General features: G+C 34.3%; 1 protein-coding gene and 1 long non-coding RNA gene across 2 annotated transcripts in view; one reads left to right on the plus strand and one right to left on the minus strand.

Moving 5' to 3' along the window:
- Window positions 1–8969, minus strand: part of LOC141375586 (uncharacterized) — a 19800-nt gene extending 10831 nt beyond the window's left edge. The window contains exons 1-4 of the long non-coding RNA XR_012384151.1: window positions 8817–8969; window positions 8574–8669; window positions 6655–6811; window positions 5235–5343 (exon numbers count right to left, since the gene is read on the minus strand). This is a non-coding gene — a long non-coding RNA (uncharacterized lncRNA). The remainder of the gene's footprint in view (window positions 1–5234; window positions 5344–6654; window positions 6812–8573; window positions 8670–8816) is intronic.
- The window catches only part of jak3 (Janus kinase 3 (a protein tyrosine kinase, leukocyte)), a 27242-nt gene continuing 9599 nt past the window's right edge, over window positions 874–18516 (plus strand). The window contains exons 1-14 of the mRNA XM_002663087.8: window positions 874–1009; window positions 4076–4280; window positions 5875–5992; window positions 6452–6569; window positions 6681–6826; window positions 8426–8726; window positions 9740–9865; window positions 10114–10268; window positions 12764–12875; window positions 13586–13766; window positions 14381–14505; window positions 15070–15201; window positions 17081–17168; window positions 17393–17517. Coding sequence (XP_002663133.4) covers window positions 4094–4280; window positions 5875–5992; window positions 6452–6569; window positions 6681–6826; window positions 8426–8726; window positions 9740–9865; window positions 10114–10268; window positions 12764–12875; window positions 13586–13766; window positions 14381–14505; window positions 15070–15201; window positions 17081–17168; window positions 17393–17517 — 1914 coding nt within the window. The 5' untranslated portion in view covers window positions 874–1009; window positions 4076–4093. The remainder of the gene's footprint in view (window positions 1010–4075; window positions 4281–5874; window positions 5993–6451; window positions 6570–6680; window positions 6827–8425; window positions 8727–9739; window positions 9866–10113; window positions 10269–12763; window positions 12876–13585; window positions 13767–14380; window positions 14506–15069; window positions 15202–17080; window positions 17169–17392; window positions 17518–18516) is intronic.

Raw genomic sequence — 18516 nt, forward strand, 5'->3', positions numbered from 1 at the left:
TTCTTGCAGGACTCCCAGAGTTCATCAAGATCCTTTGGATTCATCTTCAATGCCACCTACTTCATCTTATAGTCACCAAACATGATCAATAATGTTCATGTTTGGTGACTGGGCTGGCCAATTCTGAGCACCTTGACCGTCGTTGCTTTCGGGAGCTTTGATGTTGAGGCTGAAGTATGAGAAGGAGTGCTATCCTGCTAGAGAATTTGCCCTCTCCTGTGGTTTTAAATTGAACTTAAAGCTGATTACTAGCATCTTGCTAAATAATTAGCAAACAGTTATGTACTGTCATCATGGCAAAAACAAAATAAATTAATTATTAAAACAATTATGTTTAAAAAAATGTGTTAAAAGATTGAAAATTTCACAGGAAGACTGATAGTTTTACTTCAACTGTAGGTAGATTTACTGTACATCCAGTTTCACAGAGATAAGCTGTCGAGCGGCCTTGTCACATTCACAGCAAACTGAAATGTCAATCAAGGGCACATATTACCTTCTAATTAAATAAGTGAAAATGAAAGAGGGTTCATATAACTGATATCAGGCCAAATGGAAGAAAACCTACTCAGTTCTTCTCTCTCTGCAGGCGGAAATAACAAAACCACCGCTCACTAGCGCCGAAAGAGGAAACCACAGTTTCAGTCTTCTCATGTAAAGAAAGCAACAACACCCCAGCAAACACCCTGTCTGTTTTTCTCTCTCTCAATCTTATAAATACACCCTGCTTGCACTCCACAGTATGCAGGGGTGGTCATGTTGTCAATTAACAGCCTGGTTACAAGTCTAGAAACCAAGATGTCACATGAGGTTGACTAGTAGAGAAACATCAGCTAGTGTTGATCTTACTAAAACAGTCTGGAAATGAGGTGCTTTGTGGTTTGCTCTTTCCGGAAATCATTTGTTCCCTCCCACCAGCAGCTCACAACAGCGAAGCCTGGGCCGTATTTATGACGCTTCTAACATCAACATGAACAAACCATCAAAGTTTCGTCTTAAATAAATTCAGGTAACACCTCTTAGTTGTCTTTATCTTTGTTGTCAATCTTAATTATATAACAAATACCTGGTAGCTTGACCATCTCAGAGCATATGTAGATGGAAATCATGTGGTCGGCAGAAAAATTTAGCATTTTGCGAGTTTGATGGTGTGTATTTCATGTATATTTGTTTGTCTTATTGTTGTTTGTGGCCTTTTAATGGATTATTATTCATGTCTGTGTTTCTGTATTATAACATTTGAGTACAACATCTGACAGCCGATGGAAACAGAAACCAAACTAACGTTTAAATCCTTGATATATATATATTTATATATATTATATACTTTACTTTTGATGGCTTATTGTTTTGAATCTCTTGGAAAACACCCATAAAGTTGTTTGTTAGGGAAAGTACAGCTTATAACATGTGAACGATGAGTTCACTTCTATGAAGGGTTTGACCACCCTAGTTCCAAGAACTGCTATTAATGTTAATGCACTGCTTTCCCGAACAATATGTTGATGTTTCTTGAAATCAAATTACTTACAGTAGCTCTCGGGTTCTGATTGACTCACTGTATTTGTAAATAAATATTGTAATAATAATAATAATAACTAAATTGGTCTTTTAGTGTGCTCTTTTGATTTGATAAATGGCTTTTGGGATGCCCAGCAGTAACATTCCTTATTTAGGATGTGAGATGAAGTGGAAATGTCATTTTAACAGTGTTCAGTATGTTTTTGTTAATGCTGAAAGAGCTTTAAATATAATAATAGAACAGATAATAACATAGCAATAATAAGATAATAGCCAAATAGAAGATTGTAGTTTGTTTATTTGAATTTGAATCCCTTTGGGATCAAAATATTTTTTTTAAACAGATATTCTCATTAGCATTATTTTAATAATGACCTACTTCGATGCTAATTCTAGTAGTAATAGTTCATTCTGCTCACCAAGACATTTATAATCAAAAATGCAATACAAACATTAAAAAATCTGCACTAATGTTTTAATTTAAGATAACCATTTTCTCTGTCAATACATTTTTTTTATGTAATTCTCTCTTGTGATTCTTAGCTGAAATTTTATTATCATTACTCCAGTCTTCGGTGTCACACACTCAAAAAAAAAATAAATGTTTAACTTGTTCAAACGACTTACTTAAAATGAGCTGAAACAACACAATTCTTGAGAGTTCATAGGGACAACTTAATTTTTTTTATGTTCAATCCACATGAATTTGTTAAAAGTGTAAACTTAATCGATTTGTGTTGGGAAAACATGAATAAATTGTGTGGAACCCTGCATTTTTTCAGTGCATTATTCTTCAGAAATGTTCTAACATGTCGACACCAATAGCCTAGTGGTTAAGTGTGCTGACACATAGCACTAAGGTGCTCACAGCAACCCGAGTTTGATTCCCAGCTTGAGGGCCTTTGCCGTTCTTTTCCTGCCAAATCTTTCCTGTCTGTAATCTCCACTATCCAATCCAAATAAAGTTGAAAAGCTCCTAAAAAAGTGTGTGTGTGTGTGTGTGTGTGTTTATATATATATACACACACAGTTGAAGCCAGATTTATTAGCCCCCCTGAATTATTAGCCGTTTATTTTTTTCCCCAATTTCTGTTTAACGGCATTTCTAAACATAATAGTTTTAATAACTCATCTCTAATAACTGATTTATTTTATCTTTGCCATGATGACAGAAAATAATATTTGACAATATTAGTATTATTTAGTAATATTTGACCGTATTTATTTTTCTAAATAACAGTTTTTAGCATAACACAACTATTAAAGTTGTTAGTTCAATTGGACTGAGGACATCAGGGTTTTTGCATTTTAAAATGTTTTAAATAATGAACAAAAATCTGAGAACCAAATGAATGACATATTCCTTTACAGAACAACTTACAGAAATCAACCATCAATGCATTTTACATATTATTGGGGTGAAATATTTTTTTTGTTCACTGTATTTATGTTTTTATTTCTGGGACAGATAATGTCCGTTTCTGGTAGAATGCCCCCTTAATAAAACATCTCAGGACACGTGAAACAGGTTTAAAGATACAATAAAAGTTCTGGGTAACACTTTATTTTGATGGTCCCTTTAAGTATACTGTCTGCTTAATAACAATTGATATTGCTGCTAAACAGACATTTAACTGACTATAAGAACTTTGCAAGTACATGTCAACTTACACTAACCCCAACCTAAGAGTCTAATTGTAATCTAATGAGAATTAGTTGGTATGTAGATGCAATGTAACTTAAATTCAGCAAACAGACCATCAAAAAAAGTGTGATCAAGCTCTGCTGTTATTTTGAATTTATTATTAACGAATTCATCCTAAAAAGTAAAATGTTTGTACAAAAAAGTTTAAAAATTTGTTCAATAATTGGAAAATAATGACAAATATTATTAATGATTGAGCACTAACGATGACGGATTGTGGCAGAGCAGCAAATCTGTATATTAGAAGGTTATCTGAAGAATCATGACACTGGAAGACTGGAGTAATGAAGCTGCAAAATCAGCAATTAATCACTTTAATAAATTACATTAAAAAAGATTCACATAAACAGTCATTTTGAACTGAAATTATATTTCAAAAAAGATTTGTTTGTTATTGTAATTATAATCAAATTAATTCAGCCTTGGAGAGTAGAAGAGAAACAACAATATAAATAGCAAAGCCTAATGTTTCTACTCTTTTGACTGGTTGCTGCACTAATATAGGGATAATTCACCCAAATCTGACAATTTACTCATTATTTACTCTTTATAAAGTGTTTCCAAACCTTCATGGGTTTCTTTATTCTGCTGAACACAAATGAAAAAAATTTGAAGAAAGCTAAAATCTGTAACCATTGACTTCCATAGTAGCAAAAACAAATTCAATGGAAGTCAATGGTTACAGGTTTCCAACCTTCTTTAAAATGAATTCATTTGTGTTTAACAGTAGAAAAAAAACTTAAAAGTTTGAAACAAGTAAAGGGTGAGAAAAGAATTTTCCTTTTTGGGTGAACTGTCCCTTTAAGAAAGATGAATGCCAAAATATTGCAGTTCTTTTCCTTCGATCAGAGATTTTGAGAAAAGACCATGAGTGAAGAGGAAGAGGTGCCGTTGATGAAGAGTGAACGGGCCGGCAGTCAGCGGTCCAGCTGTGACTCAGCCCTGCAGGTGCATCTGTACTACAGTCCCAGTTTAAACTCAGAGACCACCTTCAGCATACCCACCGGACATGTGACAGCTGAGAGCGTGTGTGTGCTCGCTGCTAAAGCCAGTGGTGAGACACTAACACATTTAAACTAAAGTCACCAATAATCAGATATGAGTGTAAAGGTCTTCTGCTTTTAAGTGTACTCTATAACTTTCTCATCCATTTCCCTTGATGATATCTACAACGCTTTAAAATGCCCAGACATTATTGATAACATTTATGTGGTCAAGCACTAGTTTTGGGTGTAATTAGTTACAAATAGGGCTGGGCGATTAATCGAAAAGCAATCAAAATCGACTTATTATCAATCTAATTTTTCCAATTTCAAATTTTTTCAATTACTCTTGTGTGGAGTCACGTGACCCTGTATGTTGATGGCTGATTTATACTTCTACGTCGAACAAATGGATATGGTCCGTCACAGCCTTCACATAGTCGCATAACGGCGCACCTTTAAAAAAACTAACTACACGTTGCACGTTTACACTACATTGACGATGAAGCTACCCCAGAAAAGCCTTGAGACGGCATATCTTCCATTACAATAAAATTATTATTTACATTAAAATATTTGTTTACCAAAGATTCAAGAAATGGACTGTTTTGTGTTTATGTATTTTATGGGAGATACTGCTTGTTTTCTACTTTTAAAATGAAAAACACAATAATAATAATACTTGTTTTTATAATTAATTATTATTATTTTTTTTTTATTTTGTTTGCAAAAGTTCAAGTTATTTATTTTTAAGAAAAAGTAGCTGTTTGTTTTAGGCAATGTGTGTTTTAATTTCAGTTGTTGATCGCTGAAGTAAATAGTAATAGATAGTAGATAGCTTGTGTTTCCTTCAATTATTTAAAATAAGACTGTATCCCAATATACATTTCAGGAGAGTGCGAATTATGTAGCCAGAGATATGTATCTGCTTATGGCAGCATTTCGTCTTTGAAACGAAAACTACGGGCCGGTATGACGCCGCTGCCGGTTTCTCTTTCTTTTCTTGCTATTAGCTGATTGCTTACCTCTGTGTGGACGGCTTTTTCGCTGTTACCAGTTTGCCCAGTAGCTCCCCACATATGTTGGTGGACTTGAGACGCAGAGAGGATTTGACCGTGACGATGGGATTCGAATCTGGCAAAAAAAAAGGTTAACATAAAATAACAGTGTGAGAACATGGTAAGAACTGACAACACGGTAAATATCTTTTTCTGGATTGCTTTTGAAAACACTGTCGGTTGGGTTCAGGGAAGAAGATAGCAGCAGCAGTGAACGTACATAAGAACAGCAGGCGTGAATGACTGCGAGAAACCTGAGATCTGAAAAAGCGTACACAGCGGCCTATGCTCCATTCGTGAAAACAAAAACTGCAAAAAACGTAGCTCTTGGAATGTATTTCTCGATCTCCAGAAATGTATATAGGGGTACGTAATCCGAATGAGCCTGGGTTGCAACATTGAATGGAATCGAATTGAATCAAAAGCTTGTGAATCGAAACTGAATGAATCAAAACCCCAGCCATAGAGGTTACATTTATCAAGACGATTGCACATGCTTAAAAAAAATGAATGAAATAATCTGCTCATGTGTTTTGTGTTTCTAATCTTAAAATGTCATTATTATGCACCAACTGTATTAAGATTAATTGAATATTTGTATTTTCAGGAATTCTTCCTGTGTATCACAACCTCTTTGCTTTGGCATCAGAGGATCTTTCATACTGGTATCCACCAAATCATCTGTTTAAGAGTGAGGAGCCCGTCAAAGTTTACTATAGAGTGAGGTAAAAAAATATATATATATAGCAATAACTACAAACAGATTACCAGGACTGATTATTTTGGGTGTTTCATCATTATCATAACTTGCAAATGTCTGCCAATTATTTCTTAAACCTGATCATAAATAATAGTTTCATTTAAAACTACATCGTAAAACTACTCATATGTTTTAGAATTATACTGAAAGAGTAAAATATTCATAAACTTTTAATTTTAAAGGCAATATGCAAAGGAAATAACAAGTTTTAAGTCTTTAATAAGTTTTGTTTAAAACCAAATGTATTTTTGGAAACTGCTAGCCATGCTGTTATTGTTGAACTATATCATTTTATAACTGCTAATAATTAATAATACACATTCACATTGATTTTTAGAGTGCAAATAAAGTTAGAAAGTAAAATGTGTGTTTGAATTAACAAATGAAATTAGATGATTGTAAAGCTTTTGTGTGTATGTTTAAGGTTTTTCTTCTCAAGCTGGTTTGGTCAAGAGTCGAGAGCATCGTACCGCTTTAGCCTCAGCAAGGGACGAATCTTTGCTGTGCTGGACTATGCTGTCATTGACTATGTTTTTGCTCAAGTAATAACTATTATATGTAACTATTACTATTAGATTTAAATCATTATAAAAAGGTAGCATAAGTTTCTGATTTAAAATCATTTACCTTACGGAGAAGTTTTCCTGTTTCAGTCCCGCAGTGATTTTGTGACTGGATGTGGTGGGATTTCTCCTGCATTGAGTTTGCAGCAGGAATGTTTAGGTTTGGCAGTGCTGGATCTGTGGCGTTTGGCCAAAGAGAGAAACCAGAGCCTTGCAGAGATCTGCAATACAACAAGGTATGTTACAACAACAACATTTAGAACATCTTATAAACACTCATCGGCCACTTTATTAGGTACCACTTTATTAAGTGCAACTGCTGGCATATTTCTAATTAGCCAATCACATGGCAGCAACTCAATGCATTTAGTTACGTAGACATGGTCAAGTCGATCTGCTGCAGTTCAAATCGAGCATGAGAACGGGAAAGAAAGGTGATTTAAGTGACTTTGAATGTAGCATGGTTGTTGATGGCAGACGGGCTGGTCTGAGTATTTCAGAAACTGCTGATCTACTGGGATTTTCACTCACAACAATCTCTAGGGTTTACAGAGAATGGCCTGAAAAAGATCAAATATCCATTTGAGCGGCAGTTCTGGGGGCGCAAATGTCTTGTTATTGCCAGAGGTCAGAGGAGGATGGCCAGATTGGTTCTTCTAACTGGTAGAAGGCAACAGTAACTCAAATAACCACTCGGTACAACTGAGGTATGATGAAGAGCATCTCTGAAAGCAGAACATGTCCAACCTTAAGGCGGATAGGCTACAGCAGCAGAAGACCACATCGGATGCACCTCCTGTCAGCAAAGAACAGGAAACTGAGGCTACAATTCTCACAGGTTTACCAAAATTGGACAATAGAAAATTGGAAAAACATTGCCTGGTCTGATGAGTATCGATTTCTGCTGCAACATTCGAATGGTAGGGTCAAAATTTGACATCAATAACATAAAACCATGGATCCATTCTGCCTTGTATCAACGGTTCAGGCTAGTGGTTTTGATGTAATGGTGTTTAGGATATTTTCTTGGCACACTTTGGGCCCATTGTTATCAATTGAGCATCGTGTCAACGCCACAGCCTACCTGAGTATTGTTGCTGACCATGTCCATCCCTATATAACCACAGTGTATACATCTTCTGATGACTACTTCCAGCAGGATAACGCGCCATGTCATAAAGTATGAATCATCTCAGACTGGTTTCTTGAACATGGCAATGAGTTCACTGTATTCAAATGGCCTCAAAGTCACCATATATCAATCCAATAGAGCACTTTTGGGATGTGGTGGAATCGGAGATCCGCATATTGGAAGTGCAGCTGACAAATCTGCTGTTAATTAAGGCTGTTGTGAAGGCAAAAGAGGTTCCAACCCGGCACTAGTAATGTGTATCTAATAAAGTGGCCGGTGAGTGTATGTCTGTGTACGCATGTTATTTTGACATATGACCTAAATGTTAAATATTTTAAGATATAATAAATTGTATTACTTTTAAAATGATTAATTCATTATGATAGTTGGGTGAAACCTAGTGACTGTGTGCTAAGAATAGAAAAGTATAAACATTTAAAATGACTACTATTGTATTTTTGTCTAATCAAATGAAGCTTTTTTGGGGGCTATGAGAACTGTGAATTACATTAAAAATGCTTACGTGCAAAAAATAACAATAATTATATACAAATGATAATAATATAATTCATTACTACCTATTACCTATAGTATTTTGAGCCATTTTTCGTCTTTGACCTATTCAGTGATTCCATGTACGTTCAAAAAACAATTGAAATGTTTATGTTGCATTTACTTAACCACTGCAAAAACACAATTCCAGCTACAAGTCCTGCCTCCCGGAGACTCACCGACAGGACATCCAGCGCATGAACCGCCTGGCGCGATATCAGATCCGCAAAACACTGAAGCGCTTCCTGAAGAAGCTGGGCAAGTGCTCGGCTGGAGAGCGAAGCCTGAAGCTCAAGTACCTGATGAAGCTGAGTGAGCTGGAGCCGGATTATGGTTCAGAGAGCTTCCCCCTCCACCACTCCGGGTGGTTGGAACAGAGCGAGCAGCAGAGAGTTCTAGCCGTCAAAGTGTCCGGAGAGGGAGGCATTCAGATACAGAAAACAGACAGACAGGTAAGTTAAAGGCTGAAGAGCCAACACCGTGATGATATTTGGACAGCAGGCCCAAATGTTAATAAAGTAAACTAGATTTGAATGACTTACATTTCAGACATGGTATCCACAGATGTTTTGTTTGTTTTTGATCCACCAAAATAAAAAATAATAATAAAAACGTCGTGCAACAACACAGTAGCGCTATTCAGAGTTTTGAATGATTCATTTGTGTCATGATTCAGTGAACGAATCTTTCCGTTCATTGGATGATTCAATGATTCTCACACATGAAGGCACTCACTTGTTTTAACCTTCTGGGATTACCTGAAACTAGATTGTAAATTGATTAATTATTCACTGCATAGTGTTTAAAATCATAATCAACTTGTCTATGATGAATCTAAATCTGCATCTATAAAACTACATTCACTACCATTCAATTGTTTTGAGTAAGTATGAATTATAGATTCTAAACCAGGGGTATTCAAACTTGGTCCTGGAGAGCCGGTGTCCTGGAGAGTTTAGCTCCAAGTCCAACTTGCTTCAACACAACTGGCAGGAAGTTTCTAGCACATCTAGAGCTTCATAAGCTGGTTCAGATCTGTTTGATTTGGGTTGGAGCTAAACTCTCCAGGACACTGGAGCTCCAGGGCCGAGTTTGGACACCCGTGTTCTAAACAAATACCTGTATTCAGCTTCAAATTTAATAAAATTCACAGTATATTTCATTTTCTTGTTGCAAAAGATTTCTTTTTCAAATAAATGCATCAAATTATCGTGAAGAAGATGCGTCTTCCTCACAAATTATTAATATACTGTTGTTTTTAACGTTGATTATGCTATATATGCTGCTTGACTACCACATTAGCATATTACCATGTTTTCTGAAAGATCACAAGAGTCTAAACAATTAGGAGAACTCTTTCAAATGACAAACTAGAATCTCTTTGTTCCTAAAACTTTATAAAATATTATAAAGCATTATATAATACGAAATATATCGTTCAGCATTATTTTCTCTCTGCTTACAGGAATGGCAGACATTCTGTGACTTCCCCCAGATCATTGACATTAGCATTAAGCGTCTCTGTCAAGAGCAGATGCCTCTGGAAGGAAGGGTGGTCACACTCACGCGCCAGGATGACCAGTGCATGGAAGTGGCATTTATATTCATACATTCAAGAATGAACACATAAACTAAACTCATTATAATAGAAATTATGCTTTGGTTCTGATACTAACAGCAAAGAGTACTTTCCTTCCTAATGAGTTTATATCTCAACCATTTTTATTTTATAATGTGTGAAAGTATAATAAATTGAAGCTTGTTTTTTCCTCTTAATTCTACTTTGCATATCAGTTTGTTTTACTTTGTGCCTTTTCTGACTCTTTCTGTTAACAGGAGGCTGAGTTTCAAACCCTGACAGACGCCCTTTCCTTTGTATCTCTGGTTGATGGATATTTTAGACTGACCACAGATTCAACTCACTATTTCTGCGCAGAAGTGGCCCCACCAAGCCTGCTGGAGGACATACAGAATTACTGCCACGGCCCGATCACGTATTACACAATTTCACATTTAACTGTATTATCAAATTAGGAAATGATTTGGGACACATCCTAGTCCATTCCTGGTTTAGTACTTAGTAATAGTAGGCACTAATCAGGAGGTTCTCAATTCTCAAGGTGCTCTCTAAATATCCCCTAAAATGCTCTCATATGCAAAAGCAATATATGTACACAACCTAACCTAAGTCTTGTCATTGATGCCAGTTGTAAAAGCCACAAATAATAACTTGACTTCTAGTTGATCATTTGGAAAAGTGTCAGAAGGCAGATTTTTTCGATGGATCATCTGTTAAACTGCATCCCAATCATCACAAATACTGCAGAAGACCTATTGGAACCCACATGGACCCAAGATTTACACAGAAATCAGTCAAGTTTGTTGAAGGAAAAATCATGGTTTGGGGTTACATTCAGTATGAGGGTGTGTGAGAGATCTGCTGAGTGGATGTCAACATCCACAGCCTGAGGCATCAAGACAGTTGTGCTGCCCATTACATTACAAACCACAGGAGAGGGCAAATTCTTCAGCAGGATATTGCTCCTTCTAATACTTCAGCCTCCACATCAAAGCTCCTGAAAGCAAAGAATGTCAAGGTGTTCCAGGATTGGCCAGCCCAGTCACCAGAAATGAACATTATTGAACATGTCTGGGGTAAGATGCAGAAGAAGGCATTGAAGCTGAATCCAAAGGATCTTGATGAACTCTGGGAGTCCTGCAAGAACGCTTTCTTTGCTATTCCAGATGACTTTATCAATAAGTTATTTAAGTCATTGCAGTGATGTATGGATGCAGTCCTCCAAGCTCATGGGAGTCATACACAATATTAATTATTTTTCCACTGCACCATGACTTTATATTCTACACTGTACATTATTTCTGTTAAGTGAAAAGACTTTTGTCTAAGCAAAGTCAGACCCTACTGTCTTAATTAAATAATTAAAATTAAAGCATCATAAAGGATAATATTTCATTTTGGTAAAATAAGCATTATCTAGAGGCCTTTGCCTTTCATATAAGCAACTTCTGATACCAAATGATCAACATCAAACAGAAGGATATGTGACAAGACTTTTGTCAGGTAGTGTACATATATTACATTTCTATTCATGGAAAAAAAACTTAATCAACATATAGGTCAATATATGTCATATATTGCATTTCTCTATGAGCTCTGAACACATTTACCGATATAATAGATGATTTTTAATAAATGAAATATGATTTACATGTGACCCTGTACCACATTACCAGTCTTAGATATATTTTTGGTAATAATATGGGTCAAAATGAAAGATGGAACAAATCCTGATCATGTTCCATTAATAATATTTATATATTTTCTACTGTAAATATACTAACACTAATATTTAATTAGTAAAATGAATTGTTAAACCCTAACTTGCATAACTCTAAAGGCAATTTTCTCAATATTTAGATTTTTGTGATTTTTTTAAGATTGCAGATTTTCAAACAGTCGTATCTCAGCCACGTATCACCCAACAAACTGTACATCAATAGAAAAAGGATTTATTATTATTCTTCTTTCAGGTGATGTATAAATCTTAATTAAAATAAAAATGATGCTTATTTTATCTGAGGTTTATTCAATTCAATTCATTTTTATTTCTATACTTACACTTTTACAATGTAGATTGTGTCAAAGCAACTTAACATAGAAGTTCTAATAAATTGAAGCTGTGTCATTCCAGTTTTCAGAGTTCAGTTTAGTTCAGTTCAGTGTGGTTTGAATTTCACTGCTGAAAGTCCAAACACCGAAGAGCAAATCCATTAATGCGCAGCTTCACAAGTCCCAAGTTTTCCACAAGTTTGGCATTGCAGAGTCACATATTTAATATTAATCATCACTAGACATTTACTGAAAATATTGCAACAATCAAAGTGTTAATAATTAAACGTTTTACCATCCCTACCAGTTGCCTGAATTTGTTTATACGTTGTCCTAAAGCATGACTTATAGGGTATAGGAGCTCCTTGAGACTATTGCTAAGCAATAATTGTTCCTTTTAACTAAGGCTTTTTTGGGGAATCAAAAATGATCTGCTATGCCTTAACTCTCAATAAACTAGATCGGATACGATTGCAGCTGGAAGTTAGCAAGGATTTTTTTATATTATTAATTAAATTTCTCATTTATTGCATTTTATTAACATCTATCCCTATCCCAACCCTAAACCCAACTGTAATGTAAAACCAGTAGTTGTACCGAGTATTAATTATGCTATTTATTAAATTACCCAATAAATTTTATTTTTTAACGCCATCCCCCACCCCAACCCTAAACCCAACCGTCACATTATTGTAAAAATATTAATTATTGTTATACCATATCATAAAAAATGCTGCTATATTGATGTGCATATTACATTCCTGGCTGGCCACGTATCCGATCTACACTTTACCCAATAAACCCTACTTGTTTTTTATAGTGTAAATAATAAGCCAAATTTTGTTTTGTTTCCCAAAGGTCAGAATTTGCGGTGCACAAGCTTAAGAAAGCTGGAGGCAAGAATGGGATGTTTCTTTTACGCCACAGTCCCAAGGAATTTGACAAGTACTTCCTCACAGTTTGTATACAGGTATCAGTCTTGCTGGATTTGTACAGAACCAGGTTTTCAGTATCCACTAACACAGCATTACAAAAACAGCAGATGACTCATAACTAGGCCCACATGGAATCTGCGCGCGGAGAATCCCGCAGATTTTCTGCAGATTTCCACAGACTTTTAGCCCATCATTAATTCTGTTTATTTACTTGTGTAAATGTGTGTAAATCTATATTTATTCAGTTTTTAAATTAATTACAGTAATATTATTGACTAATATGAAAATGTTCATCTGATTTATGTACAATGCAGTTTGTACAGTAATTTTTTCTGTCTTTTAGTAGATATATTATATGAGAGACTTGTTTTGGTTAGCAAATAAAGTGAATCTAATTGGATTTGCATTTTAAACATTAAATAAAAGTTTCTAAATTATTATTTTTTATTTCACATATTAAGGTTTTACACCCAAAATAATTCTGCAGAAATCTGCAGATTTTTAACAAAATTCTCTGCAGAAATAGCAAAAAATGTCCAGCGATTCCGTCTGGCCCTACTCATAACTAAGCTTGAAATCCTATTCAATCTGATTCATGAAAAACTTCTCCCTGTACAGTATATCACTCACTAGTATCATTATGATATGAATTTTGAAACAGCTCCAGCATAATCTCAATTTAGTTCCTCAGACTGATAATGAAAGCTCCGGGGTTGTATATGTTAACTTCTGGCTGTTCCAACAGACTCCTTTGGGGATGGATTACAAGGACTGCCTGATAGAGAAAAATGAGAAGTTCAGTCTGGCTGGGATCCACAACTCATTCATCAATCTGAAACAGCTCATCGACTTCTATCAGCTCAGTACGCTATACGTTTCAGACATCCCTGTCACCCTGGGCAAGTGCTGCCCACCCAGAGCAAAAGGTAGAACATTTGCCTTTTATATCTTTACATTTGTCCTTTTATCTAAAGCAATTTACAATGAAATTAAATTTAATGCATTCTCTGGGCATTGAACCCACAACCTAGAGTTGCTTTTTAGTGTCTCAGGTATTTAAATCATACTAGTCTGATTTCTATGAGAATCTTGGGTCCATCCAGGTTCTTCTGCAGTATTTGTGATGATTGGGATGCAGTTCAACAGATGATTCAACGGAAAAATCTACTTTTTTTATACCTTTTAAAATTACTTTTCCAAATGATCAACTAGAAGTCAAGTTATTATTTGTTATTCAGAGTGATGTTTAATAGAGCAAGGGTTTCTTTCTTCTGGAAAAAGTCTTATATTTTTAAGATGTTAAGCCTTTAAATAGCACTTTAAGCTGAATACTATAGTATCTTGCAAACTAAATAGTAAAATAATATGTACCATTGGAAATTATCTATTAAAACTATTGTTTAAAAATGCTTCAAAGAACTTGAAATGTTTTAAAAAGTATTAATTAATTTCAAAGGAGGAATTTCGACCTCACTTGTACACCTTTAATCAAATTTATTTGCTTCAATAATCTTTTTAAGCTTTTTTTTCTTCGTTGCAGAGCTCACAAACATGATCATCATCCGTAACAGCAGTATGACTGAGATACCCAGTTCCCCCACCTTACAGAGACACAAACCAAGCCACATGCAGTTCCACATGATTAAACATGAGGACCTCATCTGGGTACATTTAAACACTGTTATAAATGATTGAAATATATTTTCATTTAGGTTATACATAGGCATCACCACCTGATGCGTGCATAGAACTTTATATTTATTTATTTATTTATTCATTAATTTAATTGTTTGTTTGTTTATTAATTCATTTAATTTTGCAGCCATTTGCAGTACTAAAAGCTGAAAAAACTCTTGCTTTTAAAGAAATAGTTCACCCAAAATATCTCATCATTTTATTCTCCCTCATGGGGTTTTAAGTCCCTTTATCAGTTTCTTTCTTCAGTTGAAGACAAAAGAAGATTTTATTTGAAGAATGATGCTTGTTTACACCTATCGACATCCATAGTAGGAAAAAATGACTATGAATGTCAATGGATGCCAGTTACCAGCATTTTTCAAAATATCTTCTTCTGTGTTCATCAGAAGAAAGAAACTCCAATAGACTTTGAACAAGTGAAGGGTGAGTAAATGATGGCAGAAGTTTCTTTTCTGGGTAAACTAATTTTTTAAGGAGCTGCTTTTAACCCTTTAACCCTACTCTAACTTCGTCATTTACGTCTTTTAACAGAGTGAAAGTTTAGGTCAAGGTTCCTTCACGCACATCTTTAGAGGTAGTAAAATAGACCAGAGGGATGGAGGAACACACTCCACCGAGGTCCTTCTGAAAGTCCTGGATGCAAATCATAAAAACTGCTGGGAGGTAGGTGTGTTTTTAAAACCAGAACATACAGTTGAAGTCAGAATTATTAGCCCCCCTTTGATTTTTGTTTTCTTTTTTTAATTATTTTCTCAAATGATGTTTAACAGAGCAAGGACATTTTCACAGTATGTCTGATAATATTTTTTCTTCTGGAGAAAGTCTTATTTGTTTTACTTCGGGTAGAATAAAAACAATTAAAAAATTTTTTAAATCCATTTTAAAGACAAAATGACTAGCCCTTTTAAGCTATATATATATATATATATATATATATATATATATATATATATATATATATATATATATATATATATATATATATATTTTTTTTTTTTTTTTTTTTTTTCAATAGTCTACTGAATAAATCATCATTATACAATAACTTGCCTAATTACCCTAACCTGCCTAGTTAACCTAATTAACCAAGTTAAGCATTTAGATGTAACTTTAAGCTGTATAGAAGTGTCTTGAAAAATATCTATTCAAATATTATTTACTGTCATCATGGCAAAGATAAAATAATTCTGACTGTGACTGTATGGTAGACACAGTTCTTTTTAATTTAACTTGACAATTTTCTGTTTTGGTTTAATTACCAAAAAATGCTGAGTTGCTGTAGAATATAATTGTGTTTAAAATGGACAAACCCAATTTGGGGTAATTTTTTTTATTCTTTAATAAAAAATATAAATATTTTTTTATTTTATTCTATACTCATGCATAACTGTAAAAATGTTGGGTTCCACACAAATCCCTTATGTTGTCCTAACACCAACTGATTAAGTTAACTTAATTATTTCTACAAATTTAAGTGTACTGAAAATAAAACAATTAAATTGTCACCAAAAATAAGAATTTTGTTTGCAAAAGGTCAGCAAAGGTATATGTTTCTTTATTTAACCAGAATAAAAACCCATTGAGATCAAGATCTCATTTACAAGGGTGACCTGGCCAAGAGGTCCACAGCACTCAACTAACGAATAAATAAATAAATATATAAATAATGAAATAAATAAAAAGTAAAGATAATATAAAAATACAGTCTAGTTATTCAGCTATACCACATTACAATATGTTAAAAACACATACATTGAGAAATGGACTGTTCTTTATTATAAAGGATAGAGCGAAATGACTTAATTAGGATGAGCTCAGATATTTTTAGTTCATTTAAGTCATTTTTTGAGTTAATTATGTGTTCTGTCAACCCAGCATTTTTTACGTAGTTTAATAAACGACACAGTTGAAGTCAGAATTATTAGCCTTCCGTTTAATTTTGTTCCCTGTTTTCTGTTTAACAAAGAGAGTTTTTTTCGGCACATTTCTAAACAATAGTTTTAATAACTCATCTCTAATAAATTATTTATTTTATCTTTGCCATGATGACAGTAAATAATGTCTTACTAGATATTTTACAAGACGCTTCTATACAGCTTAAAGTGACATTTAAAGGTTTAACTAGGCTAACTAGGCAGGTTAGGGTAATTAGGCAAGTTATTGTATAACGATGGCTTGTTTTGTAGACTATCAAAAAAAATTTGCTTAAAGGGGCTAATAATTTTGTCTTTAAAAATGTGTTCAAAAATTAAAAACTGCTTTTATTCTAGTCAAAATAAAACAAATAAAACTTTCTCCAGAAAAAAAAACAGACATACTGTGAAAATGTCTTTGTTCTGTTTAACATCATTTGGGAAATATTTAAAAAAAGAAAAAAAAAATCTAAATGAGGCTAATAATTCTGACTTTAACTGTATTTAAGAAAATGCCTCTAAATAAAAGTCAAAATGTTTAATATTGATGAGTAATTAACAAATGTGTATTTTTAAACTTAATTAAGTTTTTATCCATGTGAATAAATGTTTAATCTTCTTTTTTCTAGTCTCTTTTCGAGGCGGCCAGTTTGATGAGTCAAATCTCCCACAGGCACCTTCTTTTGGTGTATGGCATTAGTGTGCACAAATCCAAAAGTAAGTAACTTTAAAAGTCACAGAAAAGTATTCTGAAGAGGCACTCTTTCATAAATGTCTAAACACACAAGGATAAACCCTATAAAAGTCATTAAAAGTCTGTGTGACATCAGCTCTTTGAATGTTCTTGAACTCGAAGAGGGTCTGAAGTGTCGTTGGTGAAGCTGGTTGCCTGTCAAAGTGCCTGTGAATATAATCACGTGACTAAAGTGTGTTCCCCGCAGACATCATGGTGCAGGAGTTTGTGAAGCACGGCGCACTGGACCTGTACCTGAAGAGGAGCATGTGTGTCTCAGTCAGCTGGAAACTAGATGTGGCCAAACAACTGGCCTGTGCTCTTAACTTCCTGGTGAGAAACATTGATGCATGAAGAATTGAGGCAAAATAGTAAACATTATCAGGATCATATCTGCTAGTGGTGTAACAGATCACAAATCTCATGGCTCGATTAACGTCATGGTTTTTTAGTCACAGATCAGACCATTTATCGTATTGGCAAAAAAGTAGATGAGAGTGAGACAAATGTAATTTACTTTCCATTTATTAGAAAAACAGCACTGCAAGACACTTTTGGTTTTAAAAGTGAACTAGGAACAGAACTGGGAACCTGTAATTTTTTTTTTTTTAAATAATCAAAATAAATTGTAAAATGTTCTGTGAAACATTGACTGTTATGGGGTTTATGCCGAAGCATGCTAATAGGACTTTTAATTTGCCAGTAACCTGGGTTAAGCGCTTCCGGCTAATTGAATCCCAATGCAAAATCCGGTGCGTTTAAGGTCTGTTTTCTTTAAAAATCAGGGATCTCCTTTAGCTGAGTGATATCCGATTTAAAATGGGTCTCAGATTGTACAAGAAGCACTGCATTAAATTACATTTCCCCCGCCATATATTTAAATATGAGCATTTATTTTACCCCAGTATATTCAATGAAGCTTCTGCGTTAGCCTGCCGATTCTGACAGGCGTGTGCGAGTAAACAGCTTTTTGTCTCCTTTTACGCTTGAGCAACTAAATAAATGCTAAAGTTTATTTAACTGAATCTATTTTAATGACATTACAACATCAATGCTGTATAAGGAACCGTATAAAATGGTAAACAGTTCACAATAACAGGTCACCGGAAGTGTATCAGCATGGGAACAGCACTAGCTGTGCATATACCCTATTACTACTGTTCCTGATAACGCTAAATGTGAAAATCTAGCAATATAATTTGTACAACCCATACAACCCATATTTATTTTTAGTCTAATTTTCAATACAGTATTTAGTTATTTACTCATAAAACTTCATGTTTCATTGCTTGACGGATCATTTTTAAAGAATTATTCAGTGGCATATTTTTG

Source organism: Danio rerio, chromosome 8 (genome assembly GCF_049306965.1).
Source record: "Danio rerio strain Tuebingen ecotype United States chromosome 8, GRCz12tu, whole genome shotgun sequence".
Classification (NCBI taxonomy): domain Eukaryota; kingdom Metazoa; phylum Chordata; class Actinopteri; order Cypriniformes; family Danionidae; genus Danio; species Danio rerio.